Below are 20,257 nucleotides of genomic sequence, written 5' to 3'. Positions count from 1 at the left end.
ATTCTCCACCCATTAAAAATGGGAAATGCGCAAAACTGCTTTGAAATCATCAATCTACCCAACTCTATACAACAACGAAATTCAATGACTTTTTTGTAAATTATTTTCAACTTGTGGCTCTCCACTTTCCTAGCCTTTTCTTCCTCTCCTATGCCTTTATATCCCCACCCTCTTTTCTAGCCCCTTCTACCTCTTATTTAAACCATCTCTAATGAGCAATCCATCTCTCCATGCAAACCGACCGAACCACCATGCAGCCCTTGTAACAATATCAACCTTTGGTTCGGTCTGGTCAGGTCTGGGTGCAATTTAGAAGGGTTAAAAACCGTTCTCCAGACCTTGTGCATCACCACCCAGGATAAAAGAAGAAAAAAACAAAAAAAAAGGGGGGGAAGAGAAAGCATGGAGGCACTGAAGACAAGAACCAATCTATTCTTCCTATTGTTTTTCTTGGTTTTGGCAGTCTTCGTGCCGTTATCACATTGTAAAATTGTAGACTTTGATGAGACATGGCAAAAGAGAGCTGATGAAGCACGTGCGGTGGCACTTGCAGCTTACCACCCTAGTCCTGAGGATGTCACTGACCACGTCAACTCGGAGGTTCATGGGTGCTCTTTCTCTCTTAAATCTTTCTACAACCAAAGTTTTTTGGGATTTGCTAGGGACCATCGCAGAAGGCATTTTGCGGAAGGGCTGTTGCATTAGAGAGGAGCCACATAGGCTCAGATTTTGTCTTATTCATTTAATTCATCGATTTTGTCTTTTTCATTTAATTCATCTGAGCCTATGTGGCTACTCTCTCATGCAACAGCGGCCCGCGAAATGCCTTATGTGATGGTCCCTAGCAAATCCCTATTTTTATGGTTAAAATAATTGATTGAATACTTTTGGGGGAAATATATATACGCCTCTACTTCCGTGGGGCCCCCTTGTAGTGTAAAAAGAGTAATGATTGTAAATATATTGAGGCGGCCCGGGGAAGAAAGGGGGGTGAATATATTACTTCCTTTTTTTTCATCCTAAAAATTAACTCTTGTAAAGTTCTTGCGGTCAAAACCTACGGATAATTAACACAAATCACCCCAGGAGAACCACAGAAAAATCCAAGATCTTGCACAAATAGAATAGAAACAAAAAAAATAAAATAATATATATATATATATATATATATATATATATATATATATATATATATATATATATATATATGTCAAACAACCCAAGCACAGAGAGAAGAAGAAAATAAACACAAAACAACCACAAGACCTACAATGACTAGGCTCAGGGGCGGAACCACATATAGCATGAGGGGGGCCACGGCTCCCCCAGTGACTTTCAATATCGTATTTTATAACCTACATATGGCTTTTACCGGCATTCATGAACGCCACTAAAAGAAAAATTACATTTACCGGCGTTCATGAACGCCGGTAATAGTAAGCGCTCCCCCCCCCCCCCCCCCCAAAGATGCATGTAGGCAAAGTGTAAATTACTCTTGGCTCTGCCCCTGGCTGGGCTACATTTATGGATAAGGAAATACAAATCCACTATCTAAAATCAATACATTACAATGTTACCAGAACACAATAGTAAAGTCCACTATAAAACTCCTCTCCAACTTTATATGAAGCTACAAAATTGCCACCAAATCTCTACGTCGAGTCAGGAAAAGCCCTTTCAATATGTAGTTCCAAACTCTCCAACATAATGTTGTTGGATATATGTTCTCATATAAGCCCATAGATAATGGACCTAAGTGTAGTGGGCCTTATGGGCTTAAGCCCATTAACTTAACCGACTAAATCACCGACTCAAACCCTTCAATATTTACAAACATAAATAGGGGCTGGGAGCAGCGATCTTGGCATTCCACTTCGATGCCTTGTACGAAATGCTTCAAGCATTCTACTCTCTTTTTCTCTCCACAGATTTAACATTCTTGAAGCAGGTAAGCCTGAGTTTTGTTTGATTGAAAAAGAGCGTTGAGTTTTCTTCCAACTACAGACTTTCTTCTCTGCAATTTCAGACATATAATTTCTGAAATCTCTTGGCTTTGAAAAGCCTCAAAATTCGTAGTTGGAAGTGGGTTTCCTCTCCCACAGAGTTAGTTCTGAATTGTTGGTGTGCCTCTTCTCTGTTAAGAGGACCGTTAGGAACTCTCGTTGAAACCCTTATTGGGAACCCTCGTTGGAATACAAGAGAAAGAGGAACGTCTGCCTCTTAATTTGGGAGATCCTGTTATTTTATCTGTTGAAGTGGGTTTTGTTTTTCAAAGCCTTGATTGGAACTTGTATTGGGTAGAAATCCTTGTAGTTGATTCTTGTGCTTTTACTCCACTAGAATTTGTTTTTTTGGCCGTGGGTTTGTTTCACTTCAAACTCGTTTTGGCGTGTTCTATTCTACCCAAATTATGTGAAGCTGGGCGGAACGTTGGGGGTTTTGTCAAATTTCATCCGTGGCTTTGGGTTGAACTTCTTGTTGAAACCCTTTTGAAAAAGAAAGTTGGTTCTTGGAACTCGGCCTAGAATCTGTTTCTTGCACAGATTCCACGCTTAGATTGGGTTCTCTCGATTCACCAATCAGGTGCTCTCTTTCCAATTTATTTTTTATTTTGTGATTATAAAATGGAAAAGACTGCTATTCCCTTTGAGATGGTCAAACTTCAATCCTTTGGAGGATCTGACTTCAGTTCCTGGAAGCGAAAGACTCAGTTCGGTTTGAAATATGTGAATGTCTTCTATACGGTTCTGAATACCATTGCTGATACGGAAGAAGATGTTGATGAATTTCAATGGAAAAGGGATGAGGATTTCTGCAAAGACTTCTTATTGAATTGTTTATCAGATCGTCTTGCAGAAACCTACAGCAAATTTGGCACTGCTAAAGAAATCTGGGATCATTTAGATGCTCAATTCAAGAAAGAGGAGGAATTGTCCAAGACTCACCTTGTGGACAAATTCATGGATTTCAAGTTCCAAGAGAACCCAAAAATCACTCCTCAAGTATCTGATTTAGAAAATTTGAGATCTAAATTGGCCAATGAGAACATTCCTTTACCTCATGCTTTTTTGGTGGGTGCAATTATATACAAGTTACCATCTGCATGGCACTCTTTCAAAACAGAAATGTACAGAAAGAAAGTGCAAGTGGGACTGGATGATCTCAAACGATTCATTCGAATTGAAGATGAGAACAAAACTAGGAATAACTTGGAAATTGTTAGACAGCAGCAGTCAGCTGCTAACACTGTGATATATCCCAAGAAATTTCCTAAGTCATCCAAGTCAACCAAAAGTGATACCCCTAAGTTGGAGGCCAAAAAGCCTATCTTTAAGAAGAAGAAGGGCAAGTGCCACAACTGTGGGAAGTGGGGTCACTTTGCTGCAGATTGTAGGCAACCTAAAAAGGTTAAATCTGACACACCACAGAAGCAAGCTACTATGATGGTAGATAAGGCTGAGCCTAAAAGTTTTGTTGCCATGTTGAACAAAGGGAAGGCCAATACTTCTTCTGAGTGGTGGTTAGATACAGGTGCCACTTGTCATGTTTGCAACTCAAAGAAACTTCTCATTGATATTACCCAAGTAAAGAAGACTGTTACAGTGGCTAGTGGAGCAGTTGTAGAGGTCACTCACATTGGTACTGCGAACCTGGCCCTTTCTTCAGGTAAAATATTAACTTTAAAAGTTGTTAAAGTAGTTCCTACTATTCAAAAGAATTTGATTTCCATTGGTTTGCTTGACAATGCTGGCATGTGTACATCCTTCTTGGGTGGTAGAGTAACTTTAACAGTTACTTCTTATTATTTTGGATGTGCTTTCTTGATAGATGGTATGTATAGATTGAGCTTAGCAAATGAGACTCTTAGTCAGGTTCGTTCACCTTTAATTGATCCTAAGTTGTTATATAACAGACTGGGACATGTAAACTATAAGAAAATGGTCCAACTTGCTAAAACTTATGGTATACCTCTAGATATGTCAAATGATTTTGACAAGTGTGAGGTTTGTGCTCAAACTAAGATCACTAGAAAACCTTTTCGTCAAGTTTCTAGGAGCACACAACTTCTTGAGTTGATACATTCTGACCTCTGTGACTTTAAAAGTTTTACTACTAGAGGTGGTCGGAAGTATTTGATCACATTTATAGACGATATGTCAAGATATTGTCATATTTATTTGTTAATATCAAAGAATGAAGCTTTTGTTAAGTTTAAAGTTTTCAAGAATCGAGTTGAATTGCAACTGAACCTGAAAATTAAGAGAGTTAGGAGTGATAGAGGAGGAGAATACACTTTGACAGAGTTCAAGAAATTCTGTGCCTCTCAAGGCATAATACTTGAAACTACTGCTCCTTACTCGCCTCAATCTAATGGTGTAGCTGAGCGTAAGAACATGACGTTAACAGAAATGTTAAATCCATGTTATTGACAGCCGGCATGCCTAATTGCTATTGGGGAGAAGCAGCTTTGACTGCAAATCACATCCTGAATAGATTGCCACACTCAAAATGTTCCTCCACTCCTTATGAGTTATGGCATGATCATCCTTGTAGATATGATACTCTTAAGACTTGGGGCTGTATTGCTTATGTAAGGATACCAGATCCTAGGAGACCTAAAGTGGGACCTAAAACAAACACTTGTCTTTATCTAGGAGGTGCAGAAGATAGTGCTGCTGATCGGTTTTTGGATCTATCAACCAGTATGGTTATAGAATCTCGAGATGCAGTTTTCTTTGAGAATAAATTTCTCAGAGATCAGGGTTTGACCATACCAGGCGATATAGAGGTGGTTACAGAATTGCCGGTTGAGTCTGAACCAGTTACTTCTGACACTAGTCCCAAATTGATATCTGAGTCAGTTCCTGTAAGAGTTTCTACAAGAGATAGAGTACCAAAATTTTTGGTGAGGACTTTATGACCTACCATTTAGAGAATGATCCACCTATAAGGAAGCGATGAGATCTAGGGACTCTTTGTTGTGAGCAGAAGCCATTGATGATGAAATGAGCTCTCTGTTACAAAATCTAACTTGGCAGGTAGTCGATTTGCCAAAAGGGGCCAAGACTGTGGGCTGTAGATGGATATTGAAGAAGAAACTTAATCCTAACGGATCTATAGCTCGATATAAAGCACGTTTAGTAGCTAAGGGCTATACTCAAGTGAGTGGGATAGACTACTTTGATGTCTACTCACCGGTCTGTCATTTGGCTACGATAAGAATTCTTCTTGCTTTGGCATCTATTGAGCATTTTGTTGTGCATCAAATGGATGTAAAGACAGCTTTTCTCAATGGAGAACTGTAAGAGGAAATCTACATGAATCAACCTGAAGAGTTTGTCATGAAAGGTTTTGAGAATAAAGTTTGTAAATTAAACAAATCTTTATATGGTCTTAAACAAGCACCTAAATTGTGGCATCAGAAATTTGACAAAGTAGTAAAGAGCCTTGGGTTTCTGTTAAGTTACTCAGATAAATGCCTTTATTATCATTCTGTGTCGAATAAGGTCGCAATTATTTGCTTGTATGTAGATGACATGTTGATTCTTGGTTCCGATCTCTCTGTAGTGAGTGACGTGAAACTAACCTTGTGTAAAGAATTCGACATGAAAGACCTGGGTGTTGTTGACACCATTCTTGGTATGAAAGTAAGTTTTGAGAGGCAAGGAATTTCCCTTAGCCAAGCCCATTATATTGAAAAACTACTTTCTATATGGGGATGCAGTGAGTGCAAACCGATTGAGACACCATTTGATTATACCAAGAAGCTGATCTCTAATGAAGGAGACAGTGTGAATTAGTTAGATTATTCTAGACTGATTGATAGTCTCATGTATGCTATGAGTTGCACTAGGCCAGACATAGCCTTTACAGTTGGCATGCTGAGTCGTTTTACTAGTAATCCTGGCCATGAGCATTGGGATGCCCTTATGAGGCTGATGAGATACCTTAAGGGTACTCAAAATTATGCTCTTTGTTATGGTGGCCATCCTCCTGTTTTGGAAGGATATTCTGATGCATCATGGGGCTCAGAATTAAGAGACAGTAAGTCTACCAGTAGTTATGTATTTACCCTGGGTGGAGCTGCTGTTGCGTGGAAGTCAAAGAGACAGACTTGCATTGCCTTGTCGTCTATGGAATCAGAACTATATGCTCTAGCTTCAGCTACAGATGAAGCAGAGTAGATAAAGAATCTGACTATTGACATTCCATTTACTAGATTAAGGATTCATTTCTTAAGTGTCTTCTGTGATAATCAAGCTACAATTACGATTGTGAAGAACTCACTCTTTAATGGTAAGAGGAGACATCTTAGGCTGAAACATGCTATGCTGAATTATCTCATTGAACACGGGATTATCACTTTGATTGATGTGAGATCGAAGGATAATATGGCCGATGCTCTCACAAAAGGATTGAATAAAGCTCGAATATTCAAAATTGTAAAGGAAATGAGATTAAAATCTGTAAAGATAGAGGAAAATTAAGTTAAAGCCTTTATAGAAAAGACTTAACTTATATTATCCAGGTTATGGACTTAATCTACATTCTCCATGTTAATTTGAATTTTCGGATATTCCTTGTATGGCCCTAGATAAGCACTTGATATGTTTTCTTTATGTTTAAAGTTGTTGTATATTATTCCACACTTGATGATATACCCTCTTTTGAGATAGGTTGTACATTCCACATTTGATGATACAATTTAACTCAAACTTGGTTAGCCTGTTTGGGAAGGGTTGAACATTCCACACTTGATGATTCAACTTGACTCAAATATGGATAAGATGACTTAACATTTTATGAAAACATGAAATGGTTGTTTGCAAAAGAAACCAGTTTTTTGATCTTGTTCTTTATTGAAACTTGACAATTATGGTGTAATGGTTCTTTGCAAAACAAGCTATTTTGGTCTTGTTCTTTATTGAAACTTGATAATGATGCTTATGGTGAGAGTGAGACTAATACATTTTTCAACCATTTTTGGAATGTACTAAGTTCTTCTTCAGGTAGAACTAGATACTTTAATGAATTATGGATTTGTACTGAGTTCTTTTTCAGGAAGAACTAGATACTTTCATCTTTACACCGTTGTTTGGATTCATTTTCATGAAATCCATTTTGGTAATTCACAGGAATTGGAGAAAAAGGAGGAGCACATCTTGATTTTGACTTTGATGAAGATGACTTACTTGATGAGTAAATCTTCTAAATTTGTAAAGACTGAGCGCCTTGTTTCAATATGTGTATAGAGTTCACTTATATGTGAAACTTTATTTTGGATCTTGATGAGAATCATACCCCATGAATGAATTCTTCTTAGAGCAGTGGGGTTCATATATATATGAAACTACTTTTTGGGTTGAGTTTATTGTATATGAAACTCTTGGTTGTTCATAAAAGTATTCGCGTTTTTTCAGTTGGATTACCGATTTTTTATGACAATGTGATGTGGATAGTGCAATATTTTGTTTGAACATCACACTATCTATCTATGGATCATGCTATACGTAAAACATAAGGAGGAGATTGTTGGATATATGTTCTCATATAAGCCCATAGATAATGGACCTAAGTGTAGTGGGCCTTATGGGCTTAAGCCCATTAACTTAACCGACTAAATCACCGACTCAAACCCTTCAATATTTACAAACGTAAATAGGGGCTGGGAGCAGCGATCTTGGCATTCCACTTCGATGCCTTGTACGAAATGCTTCAAGCATTCTACTCTCTTTTTCTCTCCACAGATTTAACAAATGTTTGGGCTGCAATGAAGAAAAGTCAATAGAGAAAATGTCTGGAAGTACACGATTTCTATGATGCCAAAACCTGGAGCGACTGGAAGAAAGAAGAAAATCCTTGTTGCTTCATCACAAAAACCTGTCACTTTTGAAAAATACTAGACTTCATGCGCTTACAACATGATCTAATGAACTTAAAGGGAGTCTCTTTTTCTTCGCCCAAACATTCAACTACACATTACTAGCGTTCTCTTCTTCTTTCTCTCTAAAATCTACCCTCATTAAAAAAACTTGTCACAGAATTGCAACATGACAATAACTAGATAATAATAGGACCCATGCTCTAACCAAGGTTTAAAATTTCGGTTTCAGTACCGGTTTTGGAGTTTGAAATTTCAAAATTTCGGTCGAAATCTGGTACAAAACCCGAAAGTAATATTTTATTCAATATTAAATTTCGGTGAAATATTAAAATAATATTAAAAAAAAAGATTTTTTGGGTCAAATTTTGGGAAAACCGAGATTTCGGAATTTCGGTCAAAATAAATGACCGTTTCGGTTTTTATGGGTTTCGGTGTCGGTCTCCACCGAAATCCGAAATTTAAAACCATGGTTCTAACCATATGGATTGAATATTCAAAATTCATATCTATATCCTAACCATCTGATCCGTGACCCACAAAATATAGGGTGAGTTCCAACATGCAAAAAATGATCAATCTTTATAATTGGATCATCAAATCCGTGCAACTTTTGCACGATCTGTAGTACATGATCATATGGATAGTGAAATTTAAATAGCAGAAACTGAGACTTCCCTCCCCCTGTTGATTTGTTTGCAGGGCCACAGAATCCAATAGCACAAGGAGGAACTTAGGCAAATACAGTGGGCCATGCCTGGCAACAAACCCAATCGACCAATGCTGGAGGTGCAATCAAAACTGGGCCCGCAACCGAAAGAGGCTCGCAGACTGCGCCCTCGGCTTCGGTCGTAACACAGTCGGAGGCAAATACGGAAGGTTCTACGTAGTCACAGACCCCTCGGACATTGACTTAGTAAACCCTAAAGTGGGAACTCTCCGACACGCCGTAATCCAATCCGAACCCTTATGGATCATCTTTGGGAGCTCCATGATAATAAGGCTCCAACAAGAGCTGATTGTGAACAGCCACAAGACCATTGATGGGCGCGGCCACCAGGTCCGAATTGCCTATGGAGCCGGCATCACAATCCAATATGTAAAGAACGTCATAGTCCACAACATTCACATACATGACATTAAGGCTGGGCAAGGAGGCATGATCAGGGACTCTCCCACCCATTACGGCTTGAGGGGCCGGAGCGACGGTGACGGAATTAGTATTTTCGGCTCTGCCCATATCTGGATCGACCATAACTCTATGTCCAACTGCTATGATGGCCTCATTGATGCTATCGAGGGTTCTACCGCCATCACACTCTCCAACAACCACTTCACAGATCACAACGAGGTTTGTATAGAACAACCTGTGATGATGACACTACAAGAGATACACTCATTGGCAACAGAAAAAATCCACCACACACACACACACATATATAGTCCCCCCCGCCCCAACCAACACACACATACAATATATATATATATATATATAGTAAACAGTTCCTGTGCTCGAGCTCAGATAGCTTATTTGCGCTCGAGTGTAGGAAACAAGGGTGGGCCCACATTTTTTGGGTCATTTAAGCATTCATTTGAAAGGCCCCATCATGGATGGGGTGTGTACCAAAACTCAGCTCCATTGGATCATCTTAGGGTGTCCATTTGTGGGTGAGAAAATGGATATATACTGTTAGTCCACAAATCTGCTCATTTTTTCACCCCATATATCTATATCTATATAGTAAAAGAGAAAATAAGGGAATTTTTTGTAGAATTACACCACTTTTTTTGACTTTTTTTTAACAAAGGCACCCATTCAACACACATATTTTCAATCATACCCCCTCCTTTATGCTTTTTAACAAAGGCACTCATTAAAGCCAAATAATTTCAATCCTACCCTCCTCCTTTATGCTTTTTTAATAAAAAATCTATAGGGTGATCTTAACCATCCGATTTAAGAGGAACAACATATTATGGAAACCTCTATAGATTGGAGGGCTAGGATCAGCCTATGGAAATGAGTTTTGGGGCACAACCTATTTATGTTGTGTTCCATCACATGGACGGTTTGGATCAACCTATGATGTGGTTCGTACAGTTCTTTGACGGCCTGTGCATCGCACGGGGCTTTTTATATATAGAGAGGAAAATGATTGTGAGCTTGAAGCTCATATAGCTAAAGCGGAGGGCAAAAAATGGGTAGATTTGTGGCAAACGGTGTTTGTCCATTTTGCCCTCCACTTTTGGATGGGTTAGGATGATCCTATGGAGCTAATTTTTTGTACACATCCTATCTATGTAAGGGCCTTTCAAATGAATGCTTTGGATCATCCTAACAATGTGGGCCAACATGTGTTTGGGCCCTCAAGCTCATATAAGCTATATGAGCTTCAAGCTCACAATCATTTTCCTGAGCTCAGCCTGAGCTAGCCACTATAAATACACCATCTCCATGTTGTTTGACTCATCCAACCCATTCATTCTATAGGATCTCACATAGATAGGGTGTTTCTAACAAACTATCTCCATACCATAATCCTAACCATTCGATCTATAGAAGCCTATTTTCTAGCCATCCATTTTAAACCTCCACAAATCATAACCCTAACCATAACCTATAATCCTAACCATAACAAGAAATCATAATCCTAACCATAACCTATAGAATGAATGGGTTGGATGAGTCGAACAACTATGGGAGATCGTGTATTTAGTGGGTTGCTGAGGGTGAGCGATACATCAGAAACCTTTTCCCTTTATATATATATATATATATATATGAGGAAAGTGTTGGTGAGCTTAAGCTCACCAAACTTATGGTGAGCTAGCTTGCCCAATGACATGGGGGCCCACTTTGTTAGAATGATCCAAACCATTCATTTGAAAGTCCCTTACATAGATGGGGGGTGTACCAAAAATCAGCTCCATAGTATCATCCTAACCCCTCCATTTGTGGAGGACAAAAATGGATAGACACAAATCTGCCCCATTTTTGTCCTCCACAAATGGAGGGGTTAGGATGATCCTATGGAGCTGATTTTTGGTACACCCCCTATCTATGATAAGGCCTTGCAAATGAATGGTTTGGATCACTCCCCAAAATGTGGGACCCATGTGATTGGGCAAGCTAGCTCACCAACACTTTCCTCTATATGTGTGTGTGTATATATATATAGTGACGGAAATAAAGACTTGTTATTTTTCAGTCGCTCTAAGAGGGTTTTCTTGCAGTTTGATTATGAGTATGAGGATAATGACATGAATACAGAGTAGCCATATAAGGGTTGGAATTTTGATACAGGCAATGTTGATGGGTGCAAGTGACAAGAACAGTAATGACTCCATCATGCAAGTAACAGTGGCTTTCAACCACTTTGGAAGGGGACTTACACAGAGGATGCCCAGGTGAGTTGAGCAAGGGGCAGATACGTGTATTTAAATCATCTCATTCTGAGAAATGATATTTCCACGATTTTCAAAAACCTTTTTGTTTGGTATTTCCTAAATCAGGTAAGACAAACAAAAGGAGATGAAAACATAGTAAGTCTTAGGGAAACACAAACAAAATGAGTTCAAAATGCTAAAAAAGGGGGGATGGAAATATCATTTTTCTTAGATTTTTGTTTTTGGCTTACTTTTTGGTAAAATAATACCAAAATTGTTTAAAATTGAGAGGGGAGAGACTATGGCGTTAAAGCTGGAATAAGAAGTGAAAATATCATTTTCCATTGAATCTCTATTGCTATTATTCTCAATTATCTGAGATTTCTGCATGTTTAATTACATAGGTGTCGTTGGGGATTCTTCCATGTAGTGAACAATGACTACACCCATTGGAATATGTATGCCATTGGAGGTAGCCAACATCCTACCATTATCAGCCAAGGAAACAGATACATCTCCACGCCTCACGGCAACAAAGAGGTATCCCCGCCCCTGCCGCACAAACAAATATATATATATATATATATATATATATATATATATATATATATATATAGAGAGAGAGAGAGAGAGAGAGAGAGAGAACATTTCCTACACACTTGTGTAGGTAAGTTACCTACACACTACCTTAAAATACAGTGGGGGCCCACATTGTTTGGGTGATCCAAACCATTCATTTGAATGGACATCACATAGATAGGGTGTCCAGAAAAAATCAGATCCATAGGATCATCCTAACCATTCAAACTATGGAGGCAAAAAATGGACTAATTTGTGAAGATTTATACACGTCCATTTTACCTCCACAAATCGTAGGGTTGGGATGATCCTATGGATCTTATTTTTTGTGGACTCCCTATCTATGTGAGGACCATTCAAATGAATTGTTTGGATCACCCAAACAATGCGGGCCCCCACTGTATTTTAAGGTAGTGTGTAGGAAATGTTCTCTCATATGTGTGTGTGTGTGTGTATATATATATATATATATATATATATATATATATATATATATATATATATATATACGGTGAGCTAGCTTGCCCAATCACATGGGGGCCCACTTTGTTAGGATGATCCAAACCATTCATTTGAAAGTCCCTTACATAGATGGGGGGGTGTACCAAAAATCAGCTCCATAGGATCATCCTAACCCCTCTATTTGTGGAGGACAAAAATGGACAGACACAAATCTGCCCCATTTTTGTCCTCCACAAATAGAGGGGTTAGGATGATCCTATGGAGCTGATTTTTGGTACACCCCCTATCTATGATAAGGCCTTGCAAATGAATGTTTGGATCACTCCCCAAAATGTGGGACCCATGTGATTGGGCAAGGTAGCTCACCATAAGTTTGGTGAGCTTAAGCTCACCAAAAGTTTCCTCATATATATATATATATATATATATGAGAAATTATATGGTGGCCGCTAGCCGACCCCCTTGATGTTTGATCCAACAGCAGCACCCTAAAAGTCAGAAAAAGGGGCTGCTGTTGAATCAAATATAAAGGATGGGCTTCCCGCCCTTGCTATTACACGGTCGGCCACCATATAAAAGCTCTCTCTCTCTCTCTTATATATATATATATATATATATATATATATATATATAAAGAGAGAGAGAGAGAAGAGAGAGAGAGAGAGAGAGAGAGAGAGATGTTGGTGCGCTTGAGGCGTTATACCGCCTCCCATTAGTTTAAATGTTTGGGTCCCACATAGCAGAACCAATGGGAGGCATTATAACGCCTTATGCCCATCATTTTTTTTGGTGTGCTTGAGCGTACAATCTTATAGCTCATATATATATGAGAAATTATATGATGCCCGACCGTCAAGTCCCGTGAAGGTGGTACTTCAAAAGTACCAACCTTGATACTTGATCCAACAATGGCCTCTTAAAAAGTGGGATGCTGTTGGATCAAATATCAAGCGTGGTACCGTTTTAAAGGTACCTCATAGTCGGGCACCATATAAAAACTCTCTCTCTCTCTATATATATATATATATATATATATAGGGAAATGTGTTTGTGAGCGGCCCCTCATATAAGCTTATATGAGGTGACGGCTAGAAACACGGTGGGCCCACATTTTTTGGGTGATCCAAACCATTCATTTGATAGGCCATGACATAGATAGGGTGTGCCCAAAAACTCAGCTGCATACGATCATCCCAAACCTTTGAACTATGGAGGTGAAAAATGGAAAATTTTGGTCAAATTTATAACTACCCATTTTATATGGTCAAATTTATAACTTATATATATGGGAAAAGTGAGTATGAGCGGCCCCTCATATAAGCTTATACGAGGTGACGGCTAGAAACACGGTGGGGTCATATTTTTTGGGTGATCGAAACCATTCATTTGATAGGCACTGACATAGATAGGGTGTGCCCAAAATATCAGCTCCATAGGTTCATCCCAATTCCCAACACTTCGAACTATGGAGGTGAAAAATGGGTAAAATTTGAAAAATGGGTAAATTTTGGGCAAATTATAACCGCCCAAACCTATGTATAAGGTGAGGCCCACCATTTTACCCCTAATGTAATTGATAAGGTGGGGTTCACTGTCTCTACCTAAACTTATGCATTTGACTGGAGCCTCATGTTTTGATGGTCCGTGGCCCATCATTATATATATATATATATATATACACTATTAAAAAATCCCGTGCGATGCATGGGCCGACAAAGAACTGTACGAACCACATCATAGGTTGATCCAAACCGTCCATGTGATGGAACACAACATAAATAGGTTGTGCCCCAAAAATCAGTTCCATAGGCTGATCCTAGCCTTCCATCTATAGAGGTTTCGATAATATGTTGTTCCTCTTACATCGGTTCCATAATATGTTGTGATGGAACACAACATAAAGAGGTTGTGCCCCAAAAATCATTTCCATAGGCTGATCCTAGCCCTCCAATCTATAGAGGATTCCATAATATGTTGTTCCACTTAAATCGGATGGTTAAGATCACCCAATAGATTTTTTATTAAAAAAGTATAAAGGAGGGGGGTAAGAATGAAATTATGTGGCTTTAATGGGTGTCTTTGTTAAAAAGTATAAAGGATGGGGTAGGATTGAAAATATGTGGGTTGAATGGGTGCCTTTGTTAAAAAAAAGTCAAAAAAAGTGATGTATAATTCTCATAGAATTTTCCAATAATTCAAAAGATCCTTTCTTTTTCTCTTCTCCTATATAGATACTAGTAATACCCTACATGCGATGCACGACACGGCCAAGAAAAGGACTATGATACCAAAAAAAATTAATTAAAAATGTGTAGAAACAATAAACAAAAAAGTATGTATAATCACGTACCAAGTAATGAAAAAAATGCAAAAGAAAGAGTTTTCAAATTACCATTTGTGTAAGAAAAAATATGCATGATACAACGAAGAAAAAGTATAAGATACAAAATTTTCTAATTAATTTTTTTGTAAAAAAAATAAAAATATGCACGACACGGCAGAAAAAAAAGTATATGATACAAAAAAAATGTTATTTAAAAAATCTGTAGAAAAAATACGTAAAAAAGTAGCCAAAAATAAATCGAAAAAGTATCATATACTTTTTCTAAAAATATATGCTTCTTATATTTTCTAAAAACATTTTCTAATGCTTTTTAACAAAGGATGATTGAAATTTGTGGCTTTAATGGGTGCCTTTGTTAAAAAGCATAAAGGAGGGGGTAGGATGAAAATATGTGGGTTGAATGGGTGCCTTTGTTAAAAAGCATAAAGGATGGGGTAGGATTGAAAATATGTGAGTTGAATGGGTGCCTTATTATAGTAAGCAGTAAAACCCCCCTTCCTCTTTATAGTATTAGATAGATATTAGAAGAGAAATTGAGAAGTTTTTTCATTTTCTTGAAAAATCTATTATATTATCACGTGTACTTTGACTGATTTTCTGAAGGTTATATATCATCTCAAAATACAGAAATTCCTTCCTAATCCTTTCTGTGTGCGTGTCTCTCTTAATGTCGCGTGTCATCTCACATTAACTTGTCTTCTCCCTCTCCAGAAAGCCTCTTTCTCCGCCCTGCTCCCTCTCTTATCATATGTACAACCCTCTCCATCTCTCTTCCTCTCTCTAAATCCCCCAAAACCTCCTAGCAAACCCTGTAATTCATCTCTCCAGAACCCTTTTTTATTCTCTGCTCTCTTTAGATCTCTCTACAAACATCAAGAAGAAGAAAAAGAAGAATAGGAAAAGGGTTTGTGGTTCTTGCTTGTTTTTTCTCCTTTTGTTTTCTTTGGATATCGATTTTGTTATTATTAGGGTTTTGTATGGGTTTGGAATGGGACCCTAAATATATCATTAAACCCTAAATATATTTTTAGACCCTAAATATATTTTTAGGATGTGAACCATTCATCCTCTAAATCCATTTCTCAGGTTCGACACATGAGGATTTTCTGATTTTGGGGTTTCTATTTTTTTTAGCATAACAATATTCCAAAAATGAAAATTTCCATTGACGAAAAAAGTAACTGAAAGAAGTGCTTAAAGAGTGAAAAGAGAAAATAAAAAGAGATGCAGTGAAATCTCTAACGGTAAGAAGCCCCTAATACAAGTATATAACAGCCTATAGTATGTTTTGTCCTATATGAAGAGCCAGACAATTCCAAGCTGCCAAGCTGCCCACGTGGTCGGCGGCTTAATCTTCTTCTACAATTGTTTATAGGTTGCTCTGTTTTTTGTTCATCTGTTTTGGTCAGGTCCCAATAGATAAATGGTTTAGATTGAACAAGTAGGCTCTATTTATACTTTTGGCTGCTCATATTCCTTCTCATAATTCTAGAGGCTCTGAGTTATTATTTTCCCTGTTTTCATTTCTCAAAAAAAAATTCCTCATCATAATCTCTCCCCCCAAAAATTCACATTATAGTACACTTTCTGCTTACAACCATATGTGCATGCATGTACCAACAATGACAACAAAAAGATGTTTGCTTAAAAAAATGAATGGTACTGAAATTGAGAAGAGTTGCCATCAGCCATACACATGGCTGCATGTTTAGATGCATACGGCCATCAATACCGACTTACTTGCATATTAAATTCTTTTAATTTAATCATAATTACAATTGGGATTTTAGATCTCTTTGAAAACCTATAACTACATCATTTCTAGGACTATAATAATCGGTGTTGCCAAATAATCATATATAGGCCCTGTTTGTTTGCTTAATACGGAGAGTGACATTCATGGATTTTAGGTTCTACAGTTCTTGATTGCTTCTTGAGGGACTTCTATTTTGTAAGAGAAATGAAAGATAAGTTGGGTACTTTCTATCATGTTTCTTACATTACATTCATTATTGTTTTTCCATCTACAATTGCCAGAATTTGAACTTATGATATTTTGCCAACAATTTATATGGATTACAAAATTGGGTGTGTGCACCAATGGAACAACACTTATCTTCAATTATTTTCATTATTTGTCTAAAAGAGTGCTCTCTTCATACAATTGGTATCCAAGTAGTTCTTTACTTCTTTTTATTGATGTAATGGAAGTTCTGCTTGAAGTTCTGTGGCATACTGTTCTTATTGTGTTAGTTACTACAAATTAGAATTTTTAAATGCATATTTCGATAAAAACAAAATTTGATGATTAAATCTCGATCAATTCCAAGTTTTAGTGCCCCATTGGATACCACAAAAATTAGTCTTTATTTGCAAATGATTGCAACAGATATTTTGAAAGACAGACTCATCAAGTCTATCTGTCCCAAGGATTTGTGGCTTAAAATTTACCTCACATTTGGCTGCACTAGGATTTCTTTTGGGTAAACTAATTCAGTTGGTTCCAGAGGATATATGTTGCTCATGGATATCTTCTTGCTATTGCATTAATTCTGAAGCTAGACTGGATTCTTTAACTCCATAAGAGTGTTTGGGCTAAGAGCCTTCTGGTAAGATTCTATCTAAGCAAAAGCAAGACTTGATGCACATGCACAGACTTTCGTTTTAGGGATTATGTGAATCTAAGATTTTGCTTTAGCCTTCGTTATAGCTCATATAGGGCTTCAGGAAGGATTTTGAATTTATTTAAGAGATCAATTTTTTCAGACATAATCTTTAATTTATTTAAGGAGGAAGTCTAAACTGAAGGGATCCCTTGCAAAAAAGAGGTGAAAGGGGTCCCCCATTGGCTGCACATCACTATCACGTTTGACTTTTCAGCCGTTATTAATGCATGATGGTGATGTGTAGCCAGTAGGAGATCCCTTTCACCTCTTTTTTGCAAGGGCTCCCTTCAGTCTAGAATTCCTCTTATTTAAGAGATCAATTTCTCAGATGTAATCGCCTAATTTTAAAATTTCAATGGAAGCACATGAAGATGAAATTGAGCTTGGAGGAAAAAGATCACTCGCAGATACGAATAAGTAGATGGGGAACAGATAAAAAAATTGAAAATAAGCTTGAAATTTTATATCAGATTTCAGATTTCGATAATTTCTATTTTCTAAGGTGTAGTTGTTTTCTTATTGATTCTATCACTATAACGGCTACCTTGGGATTTTCCTTAATGTTTAAAATGCGGACATATTGCTCGAGATTATTGTTTTCTTTCCAGATTTTCTTTGCCCTTTTTGCTAATATTTCCTTTTTTTTTGTTATACGTTTATTTAATATGGGTTGAATTAAAACTAGGAGTGGGTTCTTTTCAGGTTTTTTTTTATAGTTTACTTTTATTCTTTTATTAATCATTCACTTTTTTTTGTCGCCCGTGCATTGTACGGGGCATTTTTACTATATATATTCATATATATATATATATATATATATATATATATATATATATATATATATATATGAGGAAAAGGATTGTACGCTCGAGTGTACCTAACCTTAGGTACGCTCGAGTGCCAAATCACATGGGTTCCACATTTTTTTTGGTCATCTAAACCATTCATTTGCAAGGCCCCATCATAGATAGGGTGTGTACCAAAAATCAGCACCATTGAATCATCCTAACCCCTCCAAAAATGGAGGGCAAAATGGGCAGATTTGTGGACAAACAGTGTCTGTCCATTTTGACCTCCACAAATGGACGGGTTAGGATGATCCTATGGAGCTGATTTTTGGTATGCACCCTATCTATGATGGGGCCTTGCAAATGAATGGTTTAGATGACCAAAAAAAATGTGGGACCCATGTGATTTGGCACTCGAGCGTACCTAAGGTACTCTCGAGCGTACAATCCTTTTCCTCATGTGTGTATATATATATATATATATATATATATATATATATATATATATATATATATATATGAGTGTGAGGTACGAGAGACCCACACATACACGCACACACAACCATGCATAGGTAGAAACGCTTGGATAAATTATTCTTGAATGATTGAATTGTTGTTTGGTTTGATTGGAGAATAGGTAACAAAGAGGGACTATGCCCCAGATAATGTGTGGAGTAAATGGACATGGCGATCGGAAGGAGATCTCTTTATGAACGGGGCCTACTTCCGACAATCGGGCACGCGTAATTGGAGGCGGTTCGCTAAGAGGGGCTTGTTGCCTGCCAAGCCTGGAATATTCGCGAGCAGGATCACGTGCTTTGCTGGTGCCCTAACGTGCAAGAGGAGGAAGCCTTGTTAAACCATTGAGCATATACGGATTGAAAGGAGGCAGAGTGGGAGAGTGAATGAGAGAGGGAAGGTGAGGTTGGGTTTGATTGTCAGAGAAAAGTGTGATAATGATGAGAGAGAATGAATTTATTCATTTCTTTCTTTTAACCATTTAGTGATAATAATGATAATGCACAAGAATTATTTATTCATTTCTTTTAACAATTTGGTGAATTTATTGTTTACTAGTTATTCTTTATGCCATTTGTTTACATTGAAATTCAAAATTCTCTTTATTAAATAACTTTGGCATATAAGCTCTCTCTCTAAAGAAATTCAAAATTCTTTTTATTGACTTTGGAATATAAACTCTCTGTCCCTAGCATTCAAAAAAATCCCCTCTTTCTAAAGGAATTCAAAATTCTTGTTATTACCATTGGAAAAAGTTGGACTGTATTTTCTACTATTAGTGTGTCTCTATGCAATTTATTCAATCTAATCAAATCCTTATTGTTGACTAATCTAAGCTTTTAAATAAATATAATAATGATTGTTAACTAAGAAATTAAAAAAATCTATGCATCAAACCTCTACGGTTAGGTTAATGACCGATTGGGTTACACTACAAGAAAACCCTCTTAGAGTAAGCAGTCTTTGTTTCCCTCATTATATATATATATATATATATATATATATATATATATATATATATATATATATATAGAGAGAGAGAGAGAGAGAGAGAGAGAGAGAGAGGAAAATGAGGGTGAGCTTGAAGCTTATATAGCTTATATGAGCTTGAGGGCCTAAACACATGTGGGCCCACATTGTTAGGATGATCTAGAGGATTCATTTGAAAGGCCCTTACATAGATAGGGTGTGTACAAAAAATCAGCTCTATAGGATCATCCTAACCTATCCAAAAGTGGAGGGCAAAATGGACAGACACCGTTGGCCACAAATTTGCCCATTTTTGCCCTCCGCTTTTGGAGGGGTTAGGATGATCCAATGGAGCTGATTTTTGGTACACACCCTATCTATGATGGGGCCTTGCAAATGAATGGTTTGGATCACCACAAAAATGTGGGACCCATGTGTTTGGGCCCTCAAGCTCATATAAGCTATATGAGCTTCAAGCTCACAATCATTTTCCTCATATATATATATATATATATATATATATATATATATATATATATATATGAGAATAGAGTTCCTAAGGTGTCACCTCATATAGCTTATATGAGGTGGCGCTTAAAAACATAAGGGGCCTACTTTGTTTGGATGATCCAAAGCATTCATTTGATAGGCCCTCACATAG

The 20,257-nt window shown here is 37.4% G+C and overlaps 1 protein-coding gene across 1 annotated transcript; it reads left to right on the top strand.

Annotated features, from left to right (window-relative positions):
- The first annotated feature begins 212 nt into the window (after positions 1-212).
- On the top strand, positions 213-19,175 carry LOC143887068 (pectate lyase-like). The gene is made up of 5 exons (XM_077391176.1): positions 213-608; positions 8,585-9,233; positions 11,187-11,290; positions 11,674-11,809; positions 18,746-19,175. Exons 1-5 carry the CDS (start codon positions 403-405, stop codon positions 18,965-18,967), a joined length of 1,317 nt encoding a protein of 438 aa, XP_077247291.1. The 5' UTR covers positions 213-402; the 3' UTR covers positions 18,968-19,175.
- Positions 19,176-20,257: the final 1,082 nt, after the last annotated feature.

The sequence above is a fragment of the Tasmannia lanceolata genome, unplaced genomic scaffold, assembly GCF_043159265.1.
Source record: "Tasmannia lanceolata isolate RefF3 unplaced genomic scaffold, GAP_Taslan_0.1 ptg000012l, whole genome shotgun sequence".
Classification (NCBI taxonomy): domain Eukaryota; kingdom Viridiplantae; phylum Streptophyta; class Magnoliopsida; order Canellales; family Winteraceae; genus Tasmannia; species Tasmannia lanceolata.
The sequence above is the reverse complement of the archived record's forward strand: the minus strand, read 5'-3'. Positions and strand labels throughout refer to the sequence as shown.